This window comes from Aotus nancymaae, unplaced genomic scaffold (genome assembly GCF_030222135.1).
Source record: "Aotus nancymaae isolate 86718 unplaced genomic scaffold, 86718_ANA_hifiasm-v0.15.2.pri h1tg000028l, whole genome shotgun sequence".
NCBI lineage: Eukaryota > Metazoa > Chordata > Mammalia > Primates > Aotidae > Aotus > Aotus nancymaae.
The window spans coordinates 14,357,556-14,383,484 of NW_026988441.1; the positions used below are offsets into that span (position 1 = coordinate 14,357,556).

The window sequence follows — 25,929 nt, forward strand, 5'->3', positions numbered from 1 at the left end:
GGGGTGCGATGAGCGGAGCGAGCACAGGTTCGGATCCTGGCCCCACCACGTACTAGCTGTGGGACCCTGAGCACGTCACCTCCCCTCTTAAAATAAGAAGAAGCATCTTTAGGCCGGGCCTGGTGGCACAGCCTCCAATCCCAGCACTTTGGGAGGCCGACGTGGGAGGATCGCTTGAGGTCAGAAGTTCGGACCGGCCTGGGCAACATAGTGAGACCCCCAACTCTACAAAAAAAATTAACAATTAGCCAGCGTAGTGGCGTTTGCCATTAGTCCTGCCCAGCCACGCGGGAGGCCAAGGCCAAAGTGAGGATCACTCGAGCCCAGGAGTTCCAGGCTGCAGTGAGCCCTGATCCTGTCACTGCACTCCAGCCTGGACACAGAGTAAGGCTAAGAAAAACAGAAAGGAAGAAAAGCGCCAGCGCGATGGTTCACGGTGTAATCCCAGCACGCTGGGAGTCCGAGGCAGGTGGATCACGAGGTCAAGAGTTCGAGACCACTCTGGCCAAAACGGTGAAACCCCGTCTCTACTAAAATACAAAAAATTAGCCGGGCTTGGTGGCACACGTTTGGAATCCCAGCTACTCCGGAGGTGAGGCAGGACAATTGCTTGAACCTGGGAGGCAGAGGTTGCAGTGAGCCAGGGAGATTGCGCCACTGCACACCAGCCTGGACGACAGGGTAAGACTCAATCTCAAAAAAAAAAAGCCTCTATAGGCACACCTAACTGACTCCTCATGCTTCTCTAAAACAGGCACTTTTCTTAGACCATTTTACAGAGGAATATACTAGGCTCAGAGTGGAAGAAGCCGCTGTGCCAGGCCATCGGGCTCCTTGGCCTATACTCTGAACCCTTCCATCACGCCCCCGCCAAGCTGTGAAAGGTGCTCGGGGCAATGGGGAACCCATCACCATCTCAGGCAGCCGCAGAGCTAGCACCTGCTCCTGCCTGGCCCACAGCCCTCCTCACCTGTAGCTGCCGGGGCCAGCGGGCACTCAGTGTCAGGCTGTGGTTGTAGATGTGCAGGGTGACGCTGCGGGTGTAGCTGACAGCCTGGCTGCCCCGGTGCTCGTTGGCTACAGTGACAGTGAAGTTCTCAGCCCCCGTGGGTAGTGCGTGGCAGGGTGTACTCAGCAGGTACTCGCACGTGCCTTGGAAATCGAATCGGTGCCCATCCAGAGTGACGTAATGGGGGTCACCCCAGGCCTGGCACTCAGCTGTGCTGACGGGCTGGCAGCCGTGCTGGCCGGAAGGCAGGAGGGCACACGCTTCACCCAGCCCGCAGCTGGCAGGCGTGCAGACCAGTGAGCCGCCCCCAGGCCCACAGCGGCACCTCTGGGAGCAGGTGCCATCAGCCCAAAACTCAGTGCCCGCCTCGTGGTAGGTGCCGTTGGCCCAGCAGCCGCAGCCGTTGCTTAGGGGAACACAGCGGTCAGCACTTAGCACGAACCCTGAGTTGCACTGGCAGCCCTCCACACAGGGGCCCTGGCATACGGCTGGGGTGGTAGGGGGCGCAGGGGACGGGCAGCTGGCCGGGCAGGGTGGGCCACAGAACTCGTAGTGGCTGTTTTCTGGGCAGGTGATCGCTGTGGGCAGATCAAGAAGCAGGAAGAAGAGAAACAGAGAGAAGGGTGTTAGGGGTCCCAGGACACGGTGGGAGGAGACAGAGACAGACACAAGGGAGCACACAGAGAAAGGGGAGACAGAGCAGGAGACACAGAGAGACAGAGAAGGACACAGAAAGAAATGAGAGAAAGAGAGAGACCAGGAGACCCAAGCAGAAACTGAGGGAGACACAGAGAGAATGAGAAACAGACAGAAACAAGCAAAGAGAGGCACAGAGACAAGCACCGAGAGACAGAGACAAACAGGGAGAGACGCAAACACAGAGCCTCAGAAGGACCAGAGTGAAAGCAAACCAGCCCCCCAGAGACAGGACCCCGCCCCCATCCCCACCTCTGCTCCCCAACACTCACCACAGCCAACCTGTGCCCGCCAGTCTTCAATGACGATCCCAGCGGCCTGGCAGGCGGCCGCATAGGAAGCCAGCGCCTGGCAGAGAATGTCGTGGGCCCCGCCGCCCATGCAGACGTCCAGAACGCAGCCCTTGAAGTAACTCTCAGGTGGCACATGAGCGTGGCAGGTGGTGAAGGGGCCCCCTGTGCCAGGGGCCAGGGGTCCGCAGAAGCCGGGGCCCTCGTACTGCTCCAGCTTGTCCTGGGGGCACGTTGGGCAGGACCCCTGACATTCGTCCCAACACAGTGGGTCCCAGCCTGGGGCTCGCCAGCTGCCGCCCCAGACGGGTATGGAGGGAGCCAGGGTGCCATTGGGGAAGACCTGGTCGTTGTTGGGGTTGCGGTCCATGTTACCGCAGAGCCCACACACCGCGCCATGATAGCTGCTGGGCAGCGTCACATCTACCCGCCAGTTCCAGTCATAGCTGACTTGCAGCCCAAAGTCGGCCACCAGCAATGCCTTGGATGCACCGTGGGTCACTGAAATGCGCCCGTCAGCCACGGAGACAGGCAACGCTGTCAGCACACCATTCACCTGCCGGGAGCAGGGAGGGAGGCAAACGGGTCACTCCAGGTGGGGAGGCCCCAGCTCTGGCCCCCTGCCTCCCTCTCTCTCATCCTACCAGGGGCTGGGAGAGGCCAGCCTTCCTCCGACAGGTGGATTGTCATCTGACACAGTGTGGACATCGGTTCTAGCCCAGGTCTTGGGGAATGAAACCTCCCTTTACTTTTTCTAGATCTTCTCCCTTGATGTCCGTCTTCCTCCCCTGTCTCTGTCTGTCTGTGTCTCTCGCCCTCTCTCTTCACCTAAGCCTGTATCTCTGGGTCTTCTGTCCCTCTCTCTCTCTCTCTCTGTCTGTTTCTCTGTCTCCGTCTGTCTCTCCCTTCTCTTCCCTGCCTCCGTCACTCTCTGTGTGTCTTATTCACTCACCATCATTTACTCAGTGCTGACTCTGTTTGGCCCTCACTCTCTCCCTGAGCTGCCATTGGGCAAATCACCAGTTCCCTGGGCAGAAAGGATAGGCCGTCTTTCTGCCCCGATCTCCTTATATTTCTCTTTTATTATTATTATTATTATTATTTTGAGACGGAGTCTCACTTTGTCACCCAGGCTGGACTGCAGTGTGGCAGTCTCGGCTCTTGCAACCTCTGTCTCCTGGGTTCAAGTGATTCTCCTGCCTCAGCTTCCCGAGTAGCTGGGATTACAGAGCATCACCACACCCCGCTAATTTTTGTATTTTTAGTAGAGACAGGGTTTCACCCTGTTGTTCAGGCTGCTCTAGAACTCCTGATCTCAGGTGATACACCCACCTCAGCCTCCCAGTTTGCTGGGATTACAGGTGTGAGCCACCGTGCCCAGCCCTATTTCTGTGTATTTCTCTCTGAGTCCTGGTCTCTGGGCCTCAATTGTTCCCTCACTGACACTCAAACAAGTGTTCTCCTGGGCTAGATCCCTGAGGATCTCCCTGTGTTTCTCTTCATGTCCTGGTCTCTGGGCCTCTCCCTTGTTCCCTTGCAGACACTCAAAGGAGTGTTCTGCTGAGCTAGACCCTGAGCTCAGCATGTGACGTGCACCACCTTACTGTGAGGCAGGCCCTGCTACGATGCCCACTTCACAGATGAGGAAACTGAGGCCTCCCAAGTGAATTGCCCAACATCACACAGCTCTGAAGAAGGAGAGGCTGGATTCAAACCCAAGTCTATTAAAAAGCCAGATGCTGAGGTCCTGAGTGAAAGCCCTTAGCAAGGGGCCAGGCTTGTTGAATTCCCAGTCACAGGGGGATATTTTGGCCGTAATGATTGTTGTTCTTATTGACATTTTGTTTCAGGCCCAGGCCCTTTGACAACAAAGAGCCTTGAGCTCCTAACTGTGGTGGTCGGGATCCCTCCTGCCCTCCCGGGGACCTCAGGGGACTTTCCTGCCACACATACCCGGACTTTGCCGATCTCGTCCTTGTGGATAGAGACGTTGGTGCCGAGCGCAGCCACAGTGACCAGTCTCACGTAGGACACAGCAGGGTTGCCCCGGTTCTCGTTCTTGGTGGTGACAGTGAAGGGTGTCAGGTCCTGGGTGCTGACCCCCGGGCAGCCAGTTGCTGCCAGCACATAGTTACAGGTGCCCTGGAAGTCGAACTTGCGGCCGTCGAAGGAGTGGTAGTGTGGGTCGCCCCACAGCCAGCACGTGGCCTCGTAGTTGGGCACGCACACGCCCTGGCCGCCCTGCTCCTTGCATGTCTCCTGTGGCCGGCATGTCACACCGTGGCACGGGTCTGGGGACAGAAGAGGGCGACCGTGAAAGGCTGTCCACTGTAAAGGACAGCTGCTCCCTCCACATCTACCCCGCACTGTGCCAGGGATCTGAGGGTTACCGCAGGCAACACCAGATTCCGGAGTCCTCATATCTATACAGGACTGTAGTTGGCTGTTTTGTTTTTCGTTTTGTTTTAGCTGCAGTCTCACTCTTGTTGCCCAGGCTGGAGTGCAGTGGCCCATTCTCGGCTGACTGCAACTTCCGCCTCCCAGGCTCTAGTGATTCTCCCAACTCAGCCTCCCAAGTAGCGGAGATTACAGGCATGCGCCACCACGCCTGGCTAATTTTTTATTTTTAGTAGAGACGGGGTTTCTCCATGTTGGTCAGGCTGGTCTCGAACTCCCAACCTCAGGTGATTTGCCCGTCCGGTCCTCCCAAAGTGCTGGGATTATAGGCAGGAGCCACCGTGCCCAGCCCTGTTCTGGTATTCTGAAGTCTTTTAGGAGCCTCGCCTCTTCACTTCATAGTCTACGGCTGCTTTCGTGCCACAATGGCAGGGTGAGTAGCTGGGACCAAGACTGTACAGTCTGCAAGCTTACACATTTACTATGGAGCCCTTTAGAGCCAAGACGCACCTGTCCCGGCCTTATACCAAGGGTCTCTGACATCCACCCTGAGAAACCTACCTCTCAGGGTCCCCACAGCCTGGATTCCCCCATAGGTCTCTGCCTCCCAGAGTAGGTGGCCCTGGCCCTGTGAAACCTGGCCCAGGGGTCCCCAGGTCTGTGACCTCAATCCTCAGTCTTGAACACCTCCCGCCATGAGCATCCCAATCACGCCCTCTCAGCCCCAGAGTCTCCGTACTTCATCCCTAGTCCCAGCGGCCCCAATCCCAGCCCCAGCCCGGCACCTTTGGTGACACAGCTCAGGATGCCTCCGGAGGGCTGGCACACCTGGCCTGGCTTGCAGCTGTGTTCCTGGCACACCATGCCTTTACCCGCGTGGCAGGTGCACTGCTGCTGACAGTTGTCAATGAGGACTGTCTGCTCCGGCTGTGGGGAGAGAGGGCACGGCCATCAGGGACACCACGGGTGGGAGCTGACTCTCACAGCTCTGGTGTTCTGGGCGCAGAGGGGTTGGCAGACATCACAGACAAGGAGCAGCTCTCAGCAGGATGGCTCCTCGTCTGTGAAACTGAAGCACAGTTTCACAGACAACTGTGATGGGGCCATCATTCGTTCATTCATTTGTTCATTCACTTTTATTCATTTAGTCATTCATTCCAAAATATCCACTGAATGTCTGCTGTAGGAGAAATGGTGTGACATACTAACTCAGAGCAGATCGCCTGGGCTTGAAGCCTATTTCTGCTGTTTCCAAACCGTGTGACTCTGGGCAAGTGACTTCATCACTTTAGCACTGCCACGTGGAGGGTGGACCAGAGGGAGCAAAGGTAGGAGCTGGGAGGGACCCAGGTGGAAGAGGACAGGTTGGACCAAGGTAGGGCCATGGGGAGGGGGAAAGGGGTAGATGGAAGAGACACTGAAGAGGCCAAGTAGACCAGCCGTGGTGGCTCATGCCTGTAATCCCAGCACTTTGTGAGGCCAAGGCAGGAGGATCTCTTGAAGTCAGGAGTTCGAGACCAGCCAGACCAACGTGGCAAAAGCCCGTCTCTACCAATAATACAAATATTTAGTCAGGAGTAGTGACACACAGCAGTAGTCTCAGCTACTCGAAAGACTGAAGCAGGAGAATTGTGTGAACCCGGGAGGCGGAGGTTGCAGTCCAGCCTGGGCGACAGAGCGAGACTATGTCTTAAAAAATAAATAAATAAGTAAAAGAGGCTGAGTGGGCCAGGCAGGGTGGCTCATGCCAGTAATCCCAGAGCTTCGGGAGGCCAAGACGGGAGGATGGCTTGAGGCCTGGAGTTCAAGACCAGCCTGAGCAACATAGTGAGATGCCCCCATCTCTGCCTCAACAAAAACATTAAAAATTCGCTGGGCATGGTGGTTAGTCCCAGATACTTGGCAAGTGAAGTGGAAGGATTGCTTGAGCCAAGGCATTTGGCGTCGCAGTGAGCTATGATGGTACCACTGCACTCCAGCCTGGGTGACAGAGAACCTGCCTCTAAAAGAGATAAATAAGCGCCCGAGTAGACAGGCTGTGGGGCCGACGGGCAGTGGGAGGGGTGAGGCCCCATGTTCTGCCCCGATGACTAGGTTCCTACCTCGTAGTAGACACCATTGTGGTAGCAGCCGCATTGCCCGATGGGCACACAGGCTTGGCCGTTGTAGAGGAAGCCGGAGTCGCACTGGCAGCCCTCGGCACATCCATCCGGACACTGCGGAGGGGCACTGAGAGCGGAGCAGCCCAGGGAGCAGGTGTCCGCACAGAGCTCGTAGTGACTGTTCGAAGGGCACTTCATGGCTGTAAGGAGCGGGTGCCGATCAGAGCGCTGGGGAGGGAGGGGCTGCGAGGCCCAGGGTCTACCCCTTCTGTGCCTCAACCTCTCCCCTCCTTGCCCCTCCGTCTCTCCCTCACTCACGACAGAAAGTTTCGGTCCTCCAGGGCTCCACGTGGCCTCCAGCCGCCTGGCAAGCACTCACGTAGGCATGGATGTTGCTGCAGAGAATGCTCAGGTTCCCACCACCCAGGCACAGATCAAACACACAGTCTTGCAAGGGACCCTGGGGATCCACCAGCTTGTGGCACGAGGCCAGCGGCCCTGTGGGGCTGGTGAGGAGCCCACAGAACTCCTTCTTCTGATACTTGTCCTCCAGCTCGGGAGGACACTGGCCGTCAGGGTTGCAGCCCTCGCTCCCCGGCTGGCAGGTGGGCGGCGGCAGGCAGGGAGAACCAGGCACGGCCTCCTCCCAGGAGTTGCCGAACTCCTTGGCGTTGCCTGCCTGCAAGCCATCGGGCTTCCTCAAGTCATCCTTGGGGTCGCCGTTGTAGTCCCCGCACAGGCCACACATCTGCTGGTAGTAGTTTCCGGGGACGGTGACCCGCACATAGTACACAAGGTCGTAGACCACACGCAGGCCGAAGTGGGTCTCAATCACAACGTCGGAACCATGCTGGAAGACACGGATCTGGCCATCGGCCAGCACCACGGGCAGCTTCATGTCCACGCCGTTCACCTGCGAGAGGCAGGCCGTGCTTCAGAAAGGAAACTTTGAGTGGGGTCGGACTCTAGTTCAAGCCCATGCCTGAGGCAAAAGATCAGCACTTTGGGAGGCTGAGGCTGGCAGATCACTTGACGTAAGGAGTTTGAGACCAGCCTGGCCAACAAGGCAAAATCTCTCCTACTAAAAATGCAAACATTTGCTGGGCGTAGTGTTGGACACTTGTAATCCCAGCTATTCTGGAGGCAGAGGCAGGAGAATCACTCGAACCCACTCTAGCCTGGGTGACAAAGCGTGACATAGCCGGGCGCGGTGGCTCACGCCTGTAATCCCAGCACTTTGGGAGGCCAAGGCGGGTGGATCACGAAGTCAAGAGATCGAGACCGTCCTGGTCAGCATGGTGAAACCCCATCTCTACTAAAAATACAAAAAATTAGCTGGGCACGGTGGCGCGTGCCTGTAATCTCAGCTACTCAGGAGGCTGAGGCAGGAGAATTGCCTGAACCCAGGAGGCGGGCGTTGCGGTGAGCAGAGATTGCGCCATTGCACTCAAGCCTGGGTAACAAGAGCGAAACTCTGCCTCAAAAAAAAATAAAAATAAAAGTCACACCTGTCTAGTGCACCAGATTAAGTCAGCAATTTATCAGCACCGTCCCGAATACTGCTGCTAGAACAACAGCTACGTATCTGTGCTTCAGCGGAATCTCAGGGGAAACCCCTCCATTGTAACTGAGATGCCAGTCTCCATATGAGACCAGATCTTCTTCGGTAAAAAAAGCACTGCAGAGCAGCATGGGGTTCAAGCTCTACCTTTGCTGGGTGAATATGGGCCAGTGATGGACCATCTCACTCTGAAAAATAAATCAAGTCATAGTGCCCGCATATACTGTTGCAAAGACATAGACACCATGGGCATGAAGTGCCTGGGGGCCAACAAGGTCTGCAGTCAACTGTGTAGAAACTATAGCTGCTGCTGTTACTGTTTTTGTTTTGCGACAGAGTCTCGCTCTATTGCCAGGCTGGCGTGCAGTGGCCTCATCCCAGCTCACTGCAACTTCCGTTTTCCAGTTTCAAGCAATTCTCCTGCCTCAGTTTCCTGAGTAGCTGGGACTACAGGCATGCACCAACATGCCCGGCTAATTTTTTTGTATTTTAGTAAAGACGGGGTTTCACCATGCTGATCGGGATGGTCTCGATCTCTTGACCTCATGATCCGCCCACCTCGGACTCCCAAAGTGCTGGGATTACAGGTGTGAGCCACCACGCCCAGCCAGCTGCTACTGTTACGGGGGCGATGGTATCACCCAGAGGTTGTCCTCTGTCCATGAAGCTTCCCCAGCCTTGAAATTTCCCAACCTCTGATGGCACCATGTCCTGCCAATAAGTGGCAGACTAGGGAGGTGGGTAGGGCAGAATCCAGCATTGAGGTGGGGAGAGGATGGAGTGGGAGGGTGGGGGAGATTTGGAGAGAAAAGTCAATGCATGGAGGTGAAGAGAAGGTGGAGACTGAGGGACAGAGAGATGGGGGAGCAGGTCCCAAGTCCCTGATGACTCTTCCCTCCTTGGCTTCCCATTCTGGGCTCTGATTGGCATCTTCTGCCCTCAGGGACCCCAGGCCTCCCACATGCACTCTCATCTCTGTGCCTCCAACTCCTGGGCTGAGCGCTCCCTACGCCCCACCCACCCAGCCACGGACCCCTCACCCCTGCTCCCCATCTGCTCTCACCGTGACCTTCCACTGTCTCTGCTCCAGCCGCAGGGTGAAGTTTGCCACCTGGACCGTGATCACCCTGGTCACACTGACTTGCCCGTTACCCCAGGCCACGTTCTCCTGCAGGACGGCAAACGAGTGCAGCCCAGGCCGGGTGGTGCCGCAGGTCTGAGCCAGCACATACACGCAGGTGCCCATGAAGTCGAAGCGGCGGCCGTCGAAGGTGGTGTAGTGGGGGTCTCCCGACGCCTGGCAGGTGGCAGAGCCCACGGCCACACAGCCCAAGCTGCCACTGGACAGCTGGCAGACCTCGTGCGGCCCGCAGGTGGAGGGCTGACAGGACACCAGGCCGCCCTTCTGGCAGTGGCAAAGGGAATCACAGCTGGGGCCCGGGTAGAAGGTCTGGCCCAGAGGGTAGTAGCGGCCATCGTGGAGGCAGCCACACTGGCCCACGGGTACGCAGCTGTCACCGCTGAGCACGAAGCCGGCATCGCAGACACAGCCTTCACGGCAGGCCGACTCGCAGCCCTCGGGTGCCGAGAGGCTCGGACAGCTCACGGGGCAGGAGTCACCGCAGAGCTCGTAGTGGCTGTGCTCAGGGCACTGGAAGGCTGCGGGGACAAGGTGGGCATGAGCCAGGTAGGTGTTCGAGTTGGGGTCTGGGGAGGCCCTGAGTGGGAAAACTGCTCGGGTCAGCTTGGGTGTCTCTGGGCGTCCACATCTGATCCAGGACATGTCACTGGGGGACTCAGCGTGGGACCTGGAATGGGAGGGGACATGCCCAGGTCTCTCTGACCAGCTTATATGTTAACCTGACCAAATATTTCTAAAGATCAAATGACTCTGTTTGGCTTTTTTTTTTTTTTTTTTTGAGATAAGGTCTCACTCTATCTCACCCAGGCTGGAGTGCGGAGGCGCAGTCACGGCTCACTGCAGCCTCCACCTCCTGGGCTCAAGTGATCCTCTTGTCTCAGCCTCCTGAGTAGCTGAGACTACAGATGCCGGCCTCCACGTCAAGCTAATTTATTATTATTTTTTGTAGAGATAGGGTCTCACTATATAACCTAGGTTGTAACCCAGGGTGAAATGGATCACTTATACTCATCAGGATATTCAAGATCAGAACAGAGGTCTCAGGGTGTGAAAGTGACTAGGGCGTGGGGCCATGTGTATCTCAGGGTAAACTCTGCCTGAGGGCACCCAGCTGTGGGTATCTGACCTGGAGCATCTCCCAGAGTCCCTCTGACATGCTCTGTCTCAGGGTGTGCCTGAGTGAAGTTGGCAGGATACATGTGACCAGGAGACCTGCCTGAAGGGAACCAGCTAGAACTATCTAACTATGCATCTGTGTGGATCTGCCCGGGGCTATGGCAGGGTCCTGATTCTGAGTGTATGTGATCAGTTAGCCTCAGTGTAAAATCTAAGCAGATACCACTGAAGGTATTTGACTAATTCTATGTGACTAGGTGCATTTTGGTGTGTGAAACAGACCAGGGGCCTCTGACCAGCTGTAACTTACTAGGTCTTCCTAACCAGGGGCACTTTGCTGTGTGACGTCACCAGTGTCAGCCACTCCAATCTACATGCCTCGGATATCTGAGAGCATGGATCACGAATCCCAAGAGTGTCCTGGACCTGGGGTTTCTGACTAGGTCTTCCTCTTTCCCTCCCTCTTTTCCTTCCTCCCTTCCTTCCTTTGTTCCTTCCTTCCTTCCTCCCTCCCTTCCTTCCTTTGTTCCTTCCTTCCTTCCTTTTTTCCTTCCTTTCCCTCCCTACGCAAGAACGTGAATCACTAATGCCCAAGAGTGTCGTGGACTCAGGGATTCTGACTAGACCTTTCTCTTTCTTTCTTCCTTTCTTTTTCTTCCTTCCTTCCTTTCTTTCATTTTCTCTCTCTCTCTCTCTCCTTCCCTCCCCACCTCTTTCTTTTTTCTTTCTTTTTTTTTTGAGACAGAGTCCCACTCTGTCACTCAGGCTGGAGTACAGTGGCGCGATCTTGGCTCACTGCAATCTCCATCTCCCGGGTTCAAGCAATTCTCTTGATTCAGCCTCCCGAGTAGCTGGGATTACAGGAGCACTACCACACCTGGCTAATTTTTGTATTTTTAGTAGAGACAGGGTTTCACCATGTTGGCCAGGCTGGTCTCGAACTCTTGACCTCAGGTGATCTGCCTGCCTCGGCCTCCCAAAGCGCTGGGTAACAGGCATGAGCCACGGTCCCCGGACTCTGACTAGGTGTTTCTAACTGATTTCCTCTCCCTGCAGTTCCTGACCTGGTGCATTTCAGTGTGGGTGCCAAGGTGTTTCCTGACAGGACATACCTAGCTCAGAGGAAGGACGGTGGCCCCTGAGCCCATGGAGGAGGAAGGGGCTGCTGTCTTAGAGTCTCGGGAAGGGCAGGGAGAGACCCTGCTATGTGGACCATGCATGGATCAGTACTCACAACAGAAGTCCGGCTGCCTCCACTCGCCGAGCTGGGCCCCAGCGGCCTGACAGGCTGCCACGTAGGCGGCCACTGCAGGACAGAGGCCTCCAGGATGGCCCTGAGCTTGGCAGGCGTCCAGCAAGCAGCCCTGGAAGTATTGCGCGGGCGGCACGAGGTCGTGGCAGGGCGCTAGCGGGCCGTCGGTGGCCGAGATCACGCCGCAGGCGTCCTGGCCGCCGAAGGCCTCCTGCTGCTCTGGGGTGCAAGGCTGCGGGCAAGGCCCTGACACACATTCCTCGCAGCCCGGGGCGCCGCCCACCTGCCACTCGGCCGGGTTCCCGCCCACCGCCTTCAGGTCGTCGGCGGGGTTCTGGTTGTAGTTCCCGCATAGGCCACAGAGGGAGCCCGCGTACGCCGCCGGCACGCGCAGGCGCACGAAGCTGTTCCCGTCGAAAGCCAGCGAGAGCCCTGAGGTGGCGGTCACCACCACGTCGGCGCCGCTCAGGTGTGCCTGCAGCAGCGAGTCCAGCTGGAAGGGCAGCGCCACGAACTCGCCGTCCACCTGCGGGCGGGGATTGGGGGTGCGATGAGCGGAGCGAGCACAGGTTCGGATCCTGGCCCCACCACGTACTAGCTGTGGGACCCTGAGCACGTCACCTCCCCTCTTAAAATAAGAAGCATCTTTAGGCCGGGCCTGGTGGCACAGCCTCCAATCCCAGCACTTTGGGAGGCCGACGTGGGAGGATCGCTTGAGGTCAGAAGTTCGGACCGGCCTGGGCAACATAGTGAGACCCCCAACTCTACAAAAAAAATTAACAATTAGCCAGCGTAGTGGCGTTTGCCATTAGTCCTGCCCAGCCACGCGGGAGGCCAAGGCCAAAGTGAGGATCACTCGAGCCCAGGAGTTCCAGGCTGCAGTGAGCCCTGATCCTGTCACTGCACTCCAGCCTGGACACAGAGTAAGGCTAAGAAAAACAGAAAGGAAGAAAAGCGCCTGCGCGATGGTTCACGGTGTAATCCCAGCACGTTGGGAATCCGAGGCAGGTGGATCACGAGGTCAAGAGTTCGAGACCACTCTGGCCAAAACGGTGAAACCCCGTCTGTACTAAAATACAAAAAATTAGCCGGGCTTGGTGGCACACGTTTGGAATCCCAGCTACTTCGGAGGTGAGGCAGGACAATTGCTTGAACCTGGGAGGCAGAGGTTGCAGTGAGCCAGGGAGATTGCGCCACTGCACACCAGCCTGGACGACAGGGTAAGACTCAATCTCAAAAACTTAAAACAAAAAAAAAAGCCTCTATAGGCACACGTAACTGACTCCTCATGCTTCTCTAAAACAGGCACTTTTCTTAGACCATTTTACAGAGGAATATACTAGGCTCAGAGTGGAAGAAGCCGCTGTGCCAGGCCATCGGGCTCCTTGGCCTATACTCTGAACCCTTCCATCACGCCCCCGCCAAGCTGTGAAAGGTGCTCGGGGGAATGGGGAACCCATCACCATCTCAGGCAGCCACAGAGCTAGCACCTGCTCCTGCCTGGCCCACAGCCCTCCTCACCTGTAGCTGCCGGGGCCAGCGGGCACTCAGTGTCAGGCTGTGGTTGTAGATGTGCAGGGTGACGCTGCGGGTGTAGCTGACAGCCTGGCTGCCCCGGTGCTCGTTGGCTACAGTGACAGTGAAGTTCTCAGCCCCCGTGGGTAGTGCGTGGCAGGGTGTACTCAGCAGGTACTCGCACGTGCCTTGGAAATCGAATCGGTGCCCATCCAGAGTGACGTAATGGGGGTCACCCCAGGCCTGGCACTCAGCTGTGCTGACGGGCTGGCAGCCGTGCTGGCCGGAAGGCAGGAGGGCACACACTTCACCCAGCCCGCAGCTGGCAGGCGTGCAGACCAGTGAGCCGCCCCCAGGCCCACAGCGGCACCTCTGGGAGCAGGTGCCATCAGCCCAAAACTCAGTGCCCGCCTCGTGGTAGGTGCCGTTGGCCCAGCAGCCACAGCCGTTGCTTAGGGGAACACAGCGGTCAGCACTTAGCACGAACCCTGAGTTGCACTGGCAGCCCTCCACACAGGGGCCCTGGCATACGGCTGGAGTGGTAGGGGGCGCAGGGGACGGGCAGCTGGCCGGGCAGGGTGGGCCACAGAACTCGTAGTGGCTGTTTTCTGGGCAGGTGATCGCTGTGGGCAGATCAAGAAGCAGGAAGAAGAGAAACAGAGAGAAGGGTGTTAGGGGTCCCAGGACACAGTGGGAGGAGACAGAGACAGACACAGGGAGCAGACAGAGAAAGGGGAGACAGAGCAGGAGACACAGAGAGACAGAGAAGGACACAGAAAGAAATGAGAGAAAGAGAGAGACCAGGAGACCCAAGCAGAAACTGAGGGAGACACAGAGAGAGAGAATGAGAAACAGACAGAAACAAGCAAAGAGAGGCACAGAGACAAGCTCCGAGAGACAGAGACAAACAGGGAGAGACGCAAACACAGAGACTCAGAAGGACCAGAGTGAAAGCAAACCAGCCCGCCAGAGACAGGACCCCGCCCCCATCCCCGCCTCTGCTCCCCAACACTCACCACAGCCAACCTGTGCCCGCCAGTCTTCAATGACGATCCCAGCGGCCTGGCAGGTGGCCGCATAGGAAGCCAGCGCCTGGCAGAGAATGTCGTGGGCCCCGCCGCCCATGCAGACGTCCAGAACACAGCCCTTGAAGTAACTCTCAGGTGGCACATGAGCGTGGCAGGTGGTGAAGGGGCCCCCTGTGCCAGGGGCCAGGGGTCCGCAGAAGCCGGGGCCCTCGTACTGCTCCAGCTTGTCCTGGGGGCACGTTGGGCAGGACCCCTGACATTCGTCCCAACACAGTGGGTCCCAGCCTGGGGCTCGCCAGCTGCCGCCCCAGACGGGTATGGAGGGAGCCAGGGTGCCATTGGGGAAGACCTGGTCGTTGTTGGGGTTGCGGTCCATGTTACCGCAGAGCCCACACACCGCGCCATGATAGCTGCTGGGCAGCGTCACATCTACCCGCCAGTTCCAGTCATAGCTGACTTGCAGCCCAAAGTCGGCCACCAGCAATGCCTTGGATGCACCGTGGGTCACTGAAATGCGCCCATCAGCCACGGAGACAGGCAACGCTGTCAGCACACCATTCACCTGCGGGGAGCAGGGAGGGAGGCAAACGGGTCACTCCAGGTGGGGAGGCCCCAGCTCTGGCCCCCTGCCTCCCTCTCTCTCATCCTACCAGGGGCTGGGAGAGGCCAGCCTTCCTCCGACAGGTGGATTGTCATCTGACACAGTGTGGACATCGGTTCTAGCCCAGGTCTTGGGGAATGAAACCTCCCTTTACTTTTTCTAGATCTTCTCCCTTGATGTCCGTCTTCCTCCCCTGTCTCTGTCTGTCTGTGTCTCTCGCCCTCTCTCTTCACCTAAGCCTGTATCTCTGGGTCTTCTGTCCCTCTCTCTCTCTCTCTGTCTGTTTCTCTGTCTCTGTCTGTCTCTCCCTTCTCTTCCCTGCCTCCGTCACTCTCTGTGTGTCTTATTCACTCACCATCATTTACTCAGTGCTGACTCTGTTTGGCCCTCACTCTCTCCCTGAACTGCCATTGGGCAAATCACCAGTTCCCTGGGCAGAAAGGATAGGCCGTCTTTCTGCCCCAATCTCCTTATATTTCTCTTTTATTATTATTATTTTCTTTTTTTTGAGACGGAGTCTCACTTTGTCACCCAGGCTGGACTGCAGTGTGGCAGTCTCGGCTCTTGCAACCTCTGTCTCCTGGGTTCAAGTGATTCTCCCACCTCAGCTTCCCGAGTAGCTGGGATTACAGAGCACCACCACACCGGCTCATTTTTGTATTTTTGGTAGAGACAGGTTTTCACCCTGTTGTGCAGGCTGGTCTGGAACTTCTGACCTCAGGTGATACACCCACCTCAGCCTCCCAGATTGCTGGGATTACAGGTGTGAGCCACCGTACCCAGCCCTATTTCTGTGTATTTCTCTCTGAGTCCTGGTCTCTGGGCCTCAATTGTTCCCTCACTGACACTCAAACAAGTGTTCTCCTGGGCTAGATCCCTGAGGATCTCCCTGTGTTTCTCTTCATGTCCTGGTCTCTGGGCCTCTCCCTTGTTCCCTTGCACACACTCAAAGGAGTGTTCTCCTAAGCTAGACCCTGAGCTCAGCATGTGACGTGCACCACCTTACTGTGAGGCAGGCCCTGCTACGATGCCCACTTCACAGATGAGGAAACTGAGGCCTCCCAAGTGAATTGCCCAACATCACACAGCTCTGAAGAAGGAGAGGCTGGATTCAAACCCAAGTCTATTAAAAAGCCAGATGCTGAGGTCCTGAGTGAAAGCCCTTAGCAAGGGGCCAGGCTTGTTGAATTCCCAGTCACAGGGGGATATTTTGGCCGTAATGATTGTTGTTCTTATTGACATTTTGTTTCAGGCCCAGGCCCTTTGACAACAAAGAGCCTTGAGCTCCTAACTGTGGTGGTCGGGATCCCTCCTGCCCTCCCGGGGACCTCAGGGGACTTTCCTGCCACACATACCCGGACTTTGCCGATCTCGTCCTTGTGGATAGAGACGTTGGTGCCGAGCGCAGCCACAGTGACCAGTCTCACGTAGGACACAGCAGGGTTGCCCCGGTTCTCGTTCTTGGTGGTGACAGTGAAGGGTGTCAGGTCCTGGGTGCTGACCCCCGGGCAGCCAGTTGCTGCCAGCACATAGTTACAGGTGCCCTGGAAGTCGAACTTGCGGCCGTCGAAGGAGTGGTAGTGTGGGTCGCCCCACAGCCAGCACGTGGCCTCGTAGTTGGGCACGCACACGCCCTGGCCGCCCTGCTCCTTGCATGTCTCCTGTGGCCGGCATGTCACACCGTGGCACGGGTCTGGGGACAGAAGAGGGCGACCGTGAAAGGCTGTCCACTGTAAAGGACAGCTGCTCCCTCCACATCTACCCCGCACTGTGCCAGGGATCTGAGGGTTACCGCAGGCAACACCAGATTCCGGAGTCCTCATATCTATACAGGACTGTAGCTGGCTGTTTTGTTTTTCATTTTGTTTTAGATGCAGTCTCACTCTTGTTGCCCAGGCTGGAGTGCAGTGGCCCATTCTCGGCTGACTGCAACTTCCGCCTCCCAGGCTCTAGTGATTCTCCTAACTCAGCCTCCCAAGTAGTGGGGATTACAGGCATGCACCACCACGCCTGGCTAATTTTTTATTTTTAGTAGAGACGGGGTTTCTCCATGTTGGTCAGGCTGGTCTCGAACTCCCAACCTCAGGTGATTCGCCCGTCCGGTCCTCCCAAAGTGCTGGGATTATAGGCGTGAGCCACCGTGCCCAGCCCTGTTCTGGTATTCTGAAGTCTTTTAGGAGCCTCGCCTCTTCACTTCATAGTCTACGGCTGCTTTCGTGCCACAATGGCAGGGTGAGTAGCTGGGACCAAGACTGTACAGTCTGCAAGCTTACACATTTACTATGGAGCCCTTTAGAGCCAAGACGCACCTGTCCCGGCCTTATACCAAGGGTCTCTGACATCCACCCTGAGAAACCTACCTCTCAGGGTCCCCACAGCCTGGATTCCCCCATAAGTCTCTGCCTCCCAGAGTAGGTGGCCCTGGCCCTGTGAAACCTGGCCCAGGGGTCCCCAGGTCTGTTACCTCAATCCTCAGTCTTGAACACCTCCCGCCATGAGCATCCCAATCACGCCCTCTCAGCCCCAGAGTCTCCATACTTCATCCCTAGTCCCAGCGGCCCCAATCCCAGCCCCAGCCCGGCACCTTTGGTGACACAGCTCAGGATGCCTCCGGAGGGCTGGCACACCTGGCCCGGCTTGCAGCTGTGTTCCTGGCACACCATGCCTTTACCCGCGTGGCAGGTGCACTGCTGCTGACAGTTGTCAATGAGGACTGTCTGCTCCGGCTGTGGGGAGAGAGGGCACGGCCATCAGGGACACCACGGGTGGGAGCTGACTCTCACAGCTCTGGTGTTCTGGGCCAGAGGGGTTGGCAGACATCACAGACAAGGAGCAGCTCTCAGCAGGATGGCTCCTCGTCTGTGAAACTGAAGCACAGTTTCACAGACAACTGTGATGGGGCCATCATTCGTTCATTCATTTGTTCATTCACTTTTATTCATTTAGTCATTCATTCCAAAATATCCACTGAATGTCTGCTGTAGGAGAAATGGTGTGACATAGTAACTCAGAGCAGATCGCCTGGGCTTGAAGCCTATTTCTGCTGTTTCCAAACCGTGTGACTCTGGGTTTGGAAACAGGGTTTACTTTAGCACTGCCACGTGGAGGGTGGACCAGAGGGAGCAAAGGTAGGAGCTGGGAGGGACCCAGGTGGAAGAGGACAGGTTGGACCAAGGTAGGGCCATGGGGAGGGGGAAAGGGGTAGATGGAAGAGACACTGAAGAGGCCAAGTAGACCAGCCGTGGTGGCTCATGCCTGTAATCCCAGCACTTTGTGAGGCCAAGGCAGGAGATCTCTTGAAGTCAGGAGTTCGAGACCAGCCAGACCAACGTGGCAAAAGCCCGTCTCTACCAATAATACAAATATTTAGTCAGGAGTAGTGACACACAGCAGTAGTCTCAGCTACTCGAAAGGCTGAAGCAGGAGAATTGTGTGAACCCGGGAGGCGGAGGTTGCAGTCCAGCCTGGGCGACAGAGCGAGACTATGTCTTAAAAAATAAATAAATAAGTAAAAGAGGCTGAGTGGGCCAGGCAGGGTGGCTCATGCCAGTAATCCCAGCGCTTCGGGAGGCCAAGACGGGAGGATGGCTTGAGGCCTGGAGTTCAAGACCAGCCTGAGCAACATAGTGAGATGCCCCCATCTCTGCCTCAACAAAAACATTAAAAATTTGCTGGGCATGGTGGTTAGTCCCAGATACTTGGCAAGTGAAGTGGAAGGATTGCTTGAGCCAAGGCATTTGGCGTCGCAGTGAGCTATGATGGTACCACTGCACTCCAGCCTGGGTGACAGAGAACCTGCCTCTAAAAGAGATAAATAAGCGCCCGAGTAGACAGGCTGTGGGGCCGATGGGCAGTGGGAGGGGTGAGGCCCCATGTTCTGCCCCGATGACTAGGTTCCTACCTCGTAGTAGACACCGTTGTGGTAGCAGCCGCATTGCCCGATGGGCACACAGGCTTGGCCGTTGTAGAGGAAGCCGGAGTCGCACTGGCAGCCCTCGGCACATCCATCCGGGCACTGCGGAGGGGCACTGAGAGCGGAGCAGCCCAGGGAGCAGGTGTCCGCACAGAGCTCGTAGTGACTGTTCGAAGGGCACTTCATGGCTGTAAGGAGCGGGTGCCGATCAGAGCGCTGGGGAGGGAGGGGCTGCGAGGCCCAGGGTCTACCCCTTCTGTGCCTCAACCTCTCCCCTCCTTGCCCCTCCGTCTCTCCCTCACTCACGACAGAAAGTTTCGGTCCTCCAGGGCTCCACGTGGCCTCCAGCCGCCTGGCAAGCACTCACATAGGCATGGATGTTGCTGCAGAGAATGCTCAGGTTCCCACCACCCAGGCACAGATCAAAGACACAGTCTTGCAAGGGACCCTGGGGATCCACCAGCTTGTGGCACGAGGCCAGCGGCCCTGTGGGACTGGTGAGGAGCCCACAGAACTCCTTCTTCTGATACTTGTCCTCCAGCTCGGGAGGACACTGGCCGTCAGGGTTGCAGCCCTCGCTCCCCGGCTGGCAGGTGGGCGGCGGCAGGCAGGGAGAACCAGGCACGGCCTCCTCCCAGGAGTTGCCGAACTCCTTGGCGTTGCCTGCCTGCGAGCCATCGGGCTTCCTCAAGTCATCCTTGGGGTCGCCGTTGTAGTCCCCGCACAGGCCACACATCTGCTGGTAGTAGTTTCCGGGGACGGTGACCCGCACATAGTACACAAGGTCGTAGACCACACGCAGGCCGAAGTGGGTCTCAATCACAACGTCGGAACCATGCTGGTAGACACGGATCTGGCCATCGGCCAGCACCACGGGCAGCTTCATGTCCACGCCGTTCACCTGCGAGAGGCAGGCCGTGCTTCAGAAAGGAAACTTTGAGTGGGGTCGGACTCTAGTTCAAGCCCATGCCTGAGGCAGAAGATCAGCACTTTGGGAGGCTGAGGCTGGCAGATCACTTGACGTAAGGAGTTTGAGACCAGCCTGGCCAACAAGGCAAAATCCCTCCTACTAAAAATGCAAACATTTGCTGGGCGTAGTGTTGCACACTTGTAATCCCAGCTATTCTGGAGGCAGAGGCAGGAGAATCACTTGAACCCACTCTAGCCTGGGTGACAAAGCGTGACATGGCCGGGCGCGGTGGCTCACGCCTGTAATCCCAGCACTTTGGGAGGCCAAGGCGGGTGGATCACGAAGTCAAGAGATCGAGACCGTCCTGGTCAACATGGTGAAACCCCATCTCTACTAAAAATACAAAAAATTAGCTGGGCATGGTGGCGCGTGCCTGTAATCTCAGCTACTCAGGAGGCTGAGGCAGGAGAATTGCCTGAACCCAGGAGGCGGGCGTTGCGGTGAGCAGAGATTGCGCCATAGCACTCAAGCCTGGGTAACAAGAGCGAAACTCTGCCTCAAAAAAAAATAAAAATAAAAGTCACACCTGTCTAGTGCACCAGATTAAGTCAGCAATTTATCAGCACCGTCCCGAATACTGCTGCTAGAACAACAGCTGCGTATCTGTGCTTCAGCGGAATCTCAGGGGAAACCCCTCCATTGTAACTGAGATGCCAGTCTCCATATGAGACCAGATCTTCTCGGTAAAAAAAGCACTGCAGAGCAGCATGGGGTTCAAGCTCTACCTTTGCTGGGTGACTATGGGCCAGTGATGGACCATCTCACTCTGAAAAATAAATCAAGTCATAGTGCCCGCATATACTGTTGCAAAGACATAGACACCATGGACATGAAGTGCCTGGGGGCCAACAAGGTCTGCAGTCAACTGTGTAGAAACTATAGCTGCTGCTGTTACTGTTTTTGTTTTGCGACAGAGTCTCGCTCTATTGCCAGGCTGGCGTGCAGTGGCCTCATCCCAGCTCACTGCAACTTCCGTTTTCCAGTTTCAAGCAATTCTCCTGCCTCAGCTTCCTGAGTAGCTGGGACTACAGGCATGCACCAACATGCCCGGCTAATTTTTTTGTATTTTAGTAAATACGGGGTTTCACCATGCTGATCGGGATGGTCTCGATCTCGTGACCTCATGATCCGCCCACCTCGGACTCCCAAAGTGCTGGGATTACAGGTGTGAGCCACCACGCCCAGCCAGCTGCTACTGTTACGGGGGCGATGGTGTCACCCAGAGGTTGTCCTCTGTCCATGAAGCTTCCCCAGCCTTGAAATTTCCCAACCTCTGATGGCACCATGTCCTGCCAATAAGTGGCAGACTAGGGAGGTGGGTAGGGCAGAATCCAGCATTGAGATGGGGAGAGGATGGAGTGGGAGGGTGGGGGAGATTTGGAGAGAAAAGTCAATGCATGGAGGTGAAGAGAGGGTGGAGACTGAGGGACAGAGAGATGGGGGAGCAGGTCCCAAGTCCCTGATGACCCTTCCCTCCTTGGCTTCCCACTCTGGGCTCTGATTGGCATCTTCTGCCCTCAGGGACCCCAGGCCTCCCACATGCACTCTCATCTCTGTGCCCCCAACTCCTGGGCTGAGCGCTCCCTATGCCCCACCCACCCAGCCACGGACCCCTCACCCCTGCTCCCCATCTGCTCTCACCGTGACCTTCCACTGTCTCTGCTCCAGCCGCAGGGTGAAGTTTGCCACCTGGACCGTGATCACCCTGGTCACACTGACTTGCCCATTACCCCAGGCCACGTTCTCCTGCAGGACGGCAAACGAGTGCAGCCCAGGCCGGGTGGTGCCGCAGGTCTGAGCCAGCACATACACACAGGTGCCCATGAAGTCGAAGCGGCGGCCGTCGAAGGTGGTGTAGTGGGGGTCTCCCGACGCCTGGCAGGTGGCAGAGCCCACGGCCACACAGCCCAAGCTGCCACTGGACAGCTGGCAGACCTCGTGCGGCCCGCAGGTGGAGGGCTGACAGGACACCAGGCCGCCCTTCTGGCAGTGGCAAAGGGAATCACAGCTGGGGCCTGGGTAGAAGGTCTGGTCCAGAGGGTAGTAGCGGCCATCGTGGAGGCAGCCACACTGGCCCACGGGTACGCAGCTGTCACTGCTGAGCACGAAGCCGGCATCGCAGACACAGCCTTCACGGCAGGCCGACTCGCAGCCCTCAGGTGCCGAGAGGCTCGGACAGCTCACGGGGCAGGAGTCACCGCAGAGCTCGTAGTGGCTGTGCGCAGGGCACTGGAAGGCTGCGGGGACAAGGTGGGCATGAGCCAGGTAGGTGTTCGAGTTGGGGTCTGGGGAGGCCCTGAGTGGGAAAACTGCTCGGGTCAGCTTGGGTGTCTCTGGGCGTCCACATCTGATCCAGGACATGTCACTGGGGGACTCAGCGTGGGACCTGGAATGGGAGGGGACATGCCCAGGTCTCTCTGACCAGCTTATATGTTAACCTGACCAAATATTTCTAAAGATCAAATGACTCTGTTTGGCTTTTTTTTTTTTTTTTTTTTGAGATAAGGTCTCACTCTATCTCACCCAGGCTGGAGTGCAGAGGCGCAGTCACGGCTCACTGCAGCCTCCACCTCCTGGGCTCAAGTGATCCTCTTGTCTCAGCCTCCTGAGTAGCTGAGACTACAGATGCCGGCCTCCACGTCAAGCTAATTTATTATTATTTTTTGTAGAGATGGGGTCTTACTATATAACCTAGGTTGTAACCCAGGGTGAAATGGATCACTTATACTCATCAGGATATTCAAGATCAGAACAGAGGTCTCAGGGTGTGAAAGTGACTAGGGCGTGGGGCCATGTGTATCTCAGGGTAAACTCTGCCTGAGGGCACCCAGCTGTGGGTATCTGACCTGGAGCATCTCCCAGAGTCCCTCTGACATGCTCTGTCTCAGGGTGTGCCTGAGTGAAGTTGGCAGGATACATGTGACCAGGAGACCTGCCTGAAGGGAACCACCTAGGACTATCTAACTATGCATCTGTGTGGATCTGCCCGGGGCTATGGCAGGGTCCTGATTCTGAGTGTATGTGATCAGTTAGCCTCAGTGTAAAATCTAAGCAGATACCACTGAAGGTATTTGACTAATTCTATGTGACTAGGTGCATTTTGGTGTGTGAAACAGACCAGGGGCCTCTGACCAGCTGTAACTTACTAGGTCTTCCTAACCGGGGGCACTCTGCTGTGTGACGTCACCAGTGTCAGCCACTCCAATCTACATGCCTCGGATATCTGAGAGCATGGATCACGAATCCCAAGAGTGTCCTGGACCTGGGGTTTCTGACTAGGTCTTCCTCTTTCCCTCCCTCTTTTCCTTCCTCCCTTCCTTCCTTCCTTTGTTCCTTCCTTCCTTCCTCCCTCCCTTCCTTCCTTTGTTCCTTCCTTCCTTCCTTTTTTCCTTCCTTTCCCTCCCTACGCAAGAACGTGAATCACTAATGCCCAAGAGTGTCGTGGACCCAGGGATTCTGACTAGACCTTTCTCTTTCTTTCTTCCTTTCTTTTTCTTCCTTCCTTCCTTTCTTTCATTTTCTCTCTCTCTCTCTCTTTCCTTCCCTCCCCACCTCTTTCTTTTTTCTTTCTTTTTTTTTGAGACAGAGTCCCACTCTGTCGCTCAGGCTGGAGTACAGTGGCGCGATCTTGGCTCACTGCAATCTCCATCTCCCGGGTTCAAGCAATTCTCTTGATTCAGCCTCCCGAGTAGCTGGGATTACAGGAGCACTACCACACCTGGCTAATTTTTGTATTTTTAGTAGAGACAGGGTTTCACCATGTTGGCCAGGCTGGTCTCGAACTCTTGACCTCAGGTGATCTGCCTGCCTCGGCCTCCCAAAGTGCTGGGATAACAGGCATGAGCCACGGTCCCCGGACTCTGACTAGGTGTTTCTAACTGATTTCCTCTCCCTGCAGTTCCTGACCTGGTGCATTTCAGTATGGGTGCCAAGGTGTTTCCTGACAGGACATACCTAGCTCAGAGGAAGGACGGTGGCCCCTGAGCCCATGGAGGAGGAAGGGGCTGCTGTCTTAGAGTCTCGGGAAGGGCAGGGAGAGAGACCCTGCTATGTGGACCATGCATGGATCAGTACTCACGACAGAAGTCCGGCTGCCTCCACTCGCCGAGCTGGGCCCCAGCGGCCTGACAGGCTGCCACGTAGGCGGCCACTGCAGGACAGAGGCCTCCAGGATGGCCCTGAGCTTGGCAGGCGTCCAGCAAGCAGCCCTGGAAGTATTGCGCGGGCGGCACGAGGTCGTGGCAGGGCGCTAGCGGGCCGTCGGTGGCCGAGATCACGCCGCAGGCGTCCTGGCCGCCGAAGGCCTCCTGCTGCTCTGGGGTGCAAGGCTGCGGGCAAGGCCCTGACACACATTCCTCGCAGCCCGGGGCGCCGCCCACCTGCCACTCGGCCGGGTTCCCGCCCACCGCCTTCAGGTCGTCCGCGGGGTTCTGGTTGTAGTTCCCGCATAGGCCACAGAGGGAGCCCGCGTACGCCGCCGGCACGCGCAGGCGCACGAAGCTGTTCCCGTCGAAAGCCAGCGAGAGCCCTGAGGTCGCGGTCACCACCACGTCGGCGCCGCTCAGGTGTGCCTGCAGCAGCGAGTCCAGCTGGAAGGGCAGCGCCACGAACTCGCCGTCCACCTGCGGGCGGGGATTGGGGGTGCGATGAGCGGAGCGAGCACAGGTTCGGATCCTGGCCCCACCACGTACTAGCTGTGGGACCCTGAGCACGTCACCTCCCCTCTTAAAATAAGAAGAAGCATCTTTAGGCCGGGCCTGGTGGCACAGCCTCCAATCCCAGCACTTTGGGAGGCCGATGTGGGAGGATCGCTTGAGGTCAGAAGTTCGGACCGGCCTGGGCAACATAGTGAGACCCCCAACTCTACAAAAAAAATTAACAATTAGCCAGCGTAGTGGCGTTTGCCATTAGTCCTGCCCAGCCACGCGGGAGGCCAAGGCCAAAGTGAGGATCACTCGAGCCCAGGAGTTCCAGGCTGCAGTGAGCCCTGATCCTGTCACTGCACTCCAGCCTGGACACAGAGTAAGGCTAAGAAAAACAGAAAGGAAGAAAAGCGCCTGCGCGATGGTTCACGGTGTAATCCCAGCACGTTGGGAATCCGAGGCAGGTGGATCACGAGGTCAAGAGTTCGAGACCACTCTGGCCAAAACGGTGAAACCCCGTCTCTACTAAAATACAAAAAATTAGCCGGGCTTGGTGGCACACGTTTGGAATCCCAGCTACTTCGGAGGTGAGGCAGGACAATTGCTTGAACCTGGGAGGCAGAGGTTGCAGTGAGCCAGGGAGATTGCGCCACTGCACACCAGCCTGGACGACAGGGTAAGACTCAATCTCAAAAACTTAAAACAAAAAAAAAAGCCTCTATAGGCACACGTAACTGACTCCTCATGCTTCTCTAAAACAGGCACTTTTCTTAGACCATTTTACAGAGGAATATACTAGGCTCAGAGTGGAAGAAGCCGCTGTGCCAGGCCATCGGGCTCCTTGGCCTATACTCTGAACCCTTCCATCACGCCCCCGCCAAGCTGTGAAAGGTGCTCGGGGGAATGGGGAACCCATTACCATCTCAGGCAGCCACAGAGCTAGCACCTGCTCCTGCCTGGCCCACAGCCCTCCTCACCTGTAGCTGCCGGGGCCAGCGGGCACTCAGTGTCAGGCTGTGGTTGTAGATGTGCAGGGTGACGCTGCGGGTGTAGCTGACAGCCTGGCTGCCCCGGTGCTCGTTGGCTACAGTGACAGTGAAGTTCTCAGCCCCCGTGGGTAGTGCGTGGCAGGGTGTACTCAGCAGGTACTCGCACGTGCCTTGGAAATCGAATCGGTGCCCATCCAGAGTGACGTAATGGGGGTCACCCCAGGCCTGGCACTCAGCTGTGCTGACGGGCTGGCAGCCGTGCTGGCCGGAAGGCAGGAGGGCACACGCTTCACCCAGCCCGCAGCTGGCAGGCGTGCAGACCAGTGAGCCGCCCCCAGGCCCACAGCAGCACCTCTGGGAGCAGGTGCCATCAGCCCAAAACTCAGTGCCCGCCTCGTGGTAGGTGCCGTTGGCCCAGCAGCCACAGCCGTTGCTTAGGGGAACACAGCGGTCAGCACTTAGCACGAACCCTGAGTTGCACTGGCAGCCCTCCACACAGGGGCCCTGGCATACGGCTGGAGTGGTAGGGGGCGCAGGGGACGGGCAGCTGGCCGGGCAGGGTGGGCCACAGAACTCGTAGTGGCTGTTTTCTGGGCAGGTGATCGCTGTGGGCAGATCAAGAAGCAGGAAGAAGAGAAACAGAGAGAAGGGTGTTAGGGGTCCCAGGACACGGTGGGAGGAGACAGAGACAGACACAAGGGAGCAG

General features: G+C 57.0%; 1 protein-coding gene across 1 annotated transcript in view; it reads right to left on the reverse strand.

The window, feature by feature from the left end:
- Positions 1 to 25,929, reverse strand: part of LOC105723395 (Fc gamma binding protein) — a 107,187-nt gene that overhangs the window by 13,192 nt on the left and 68,066 nt on the right. Inside the window, exons 22-38 of the mRNA XM_064381329.1 lie at positions 25,212 to 25,828; positions 23,670 to 24,213; positions 21,233 to 21,828; positions 18,928 to 19,522; positions 18,610 to 18,809; positions 17,293 to 17,434; positions 16,064 to 16,401; positions 14,096 to 14,669; positions 13,086 to 13,702; positions 11,547 to 12,090; positions 9,119 to 9,714; positions 6,813 to 7,407; positions 6,495 to 6,694; positions 5,178 to 5,319; positions 3,949 to 4,286; positions 1,978 to 2,551; positions 971 to 1,587 (exon numbers count right to left, since the gene is read on the reverse strand). Of these exons, the coding sequence (XP_064237399.1) occupies positions 971 to 1,587; positions 1,978 to 2,551; positions 3,949 to 4,286; positions 5,178 to 5,319; positions 6,495 to 6,694; positions 6,813 to 7,407; positions 9,119 to 9,714; positions 11,547 to 12,090; positions 13,086 to 13,702; positions 14,096 to 14,669; positions 16,064 to 16,401; positions 17,293 to 17,434; positions 18,610 to 18,809; positions 18,928 to 19,522; positions 21,233 to 21,828; positions 23,670 to 24,213; positions 25,212 to 25,828 (7,829 nt within the window). The remainder of the gene's footprint in view (positions 1 to 970; positions 1,588 to 1,977; positions 2,552 to 3,948; positions 4,287 to 5,177; positions 5,320 to 6,494; positions 6,695 to 6,812; positions 7,408 to 9,118; positions 9,715 to 11,546; positions 12,091 to 13,085; positions 13,703 to 14,095; positions 14,670 to 16,063; positions 16,402 to 17,292; positions 17,435 to 18,609; positions 18,810 to 18,927; positions 19,523 to 21,232; positions 21,829 to 23,669; positions 24,214 to 25,211; positions 25,829 to 25,929) is intronic.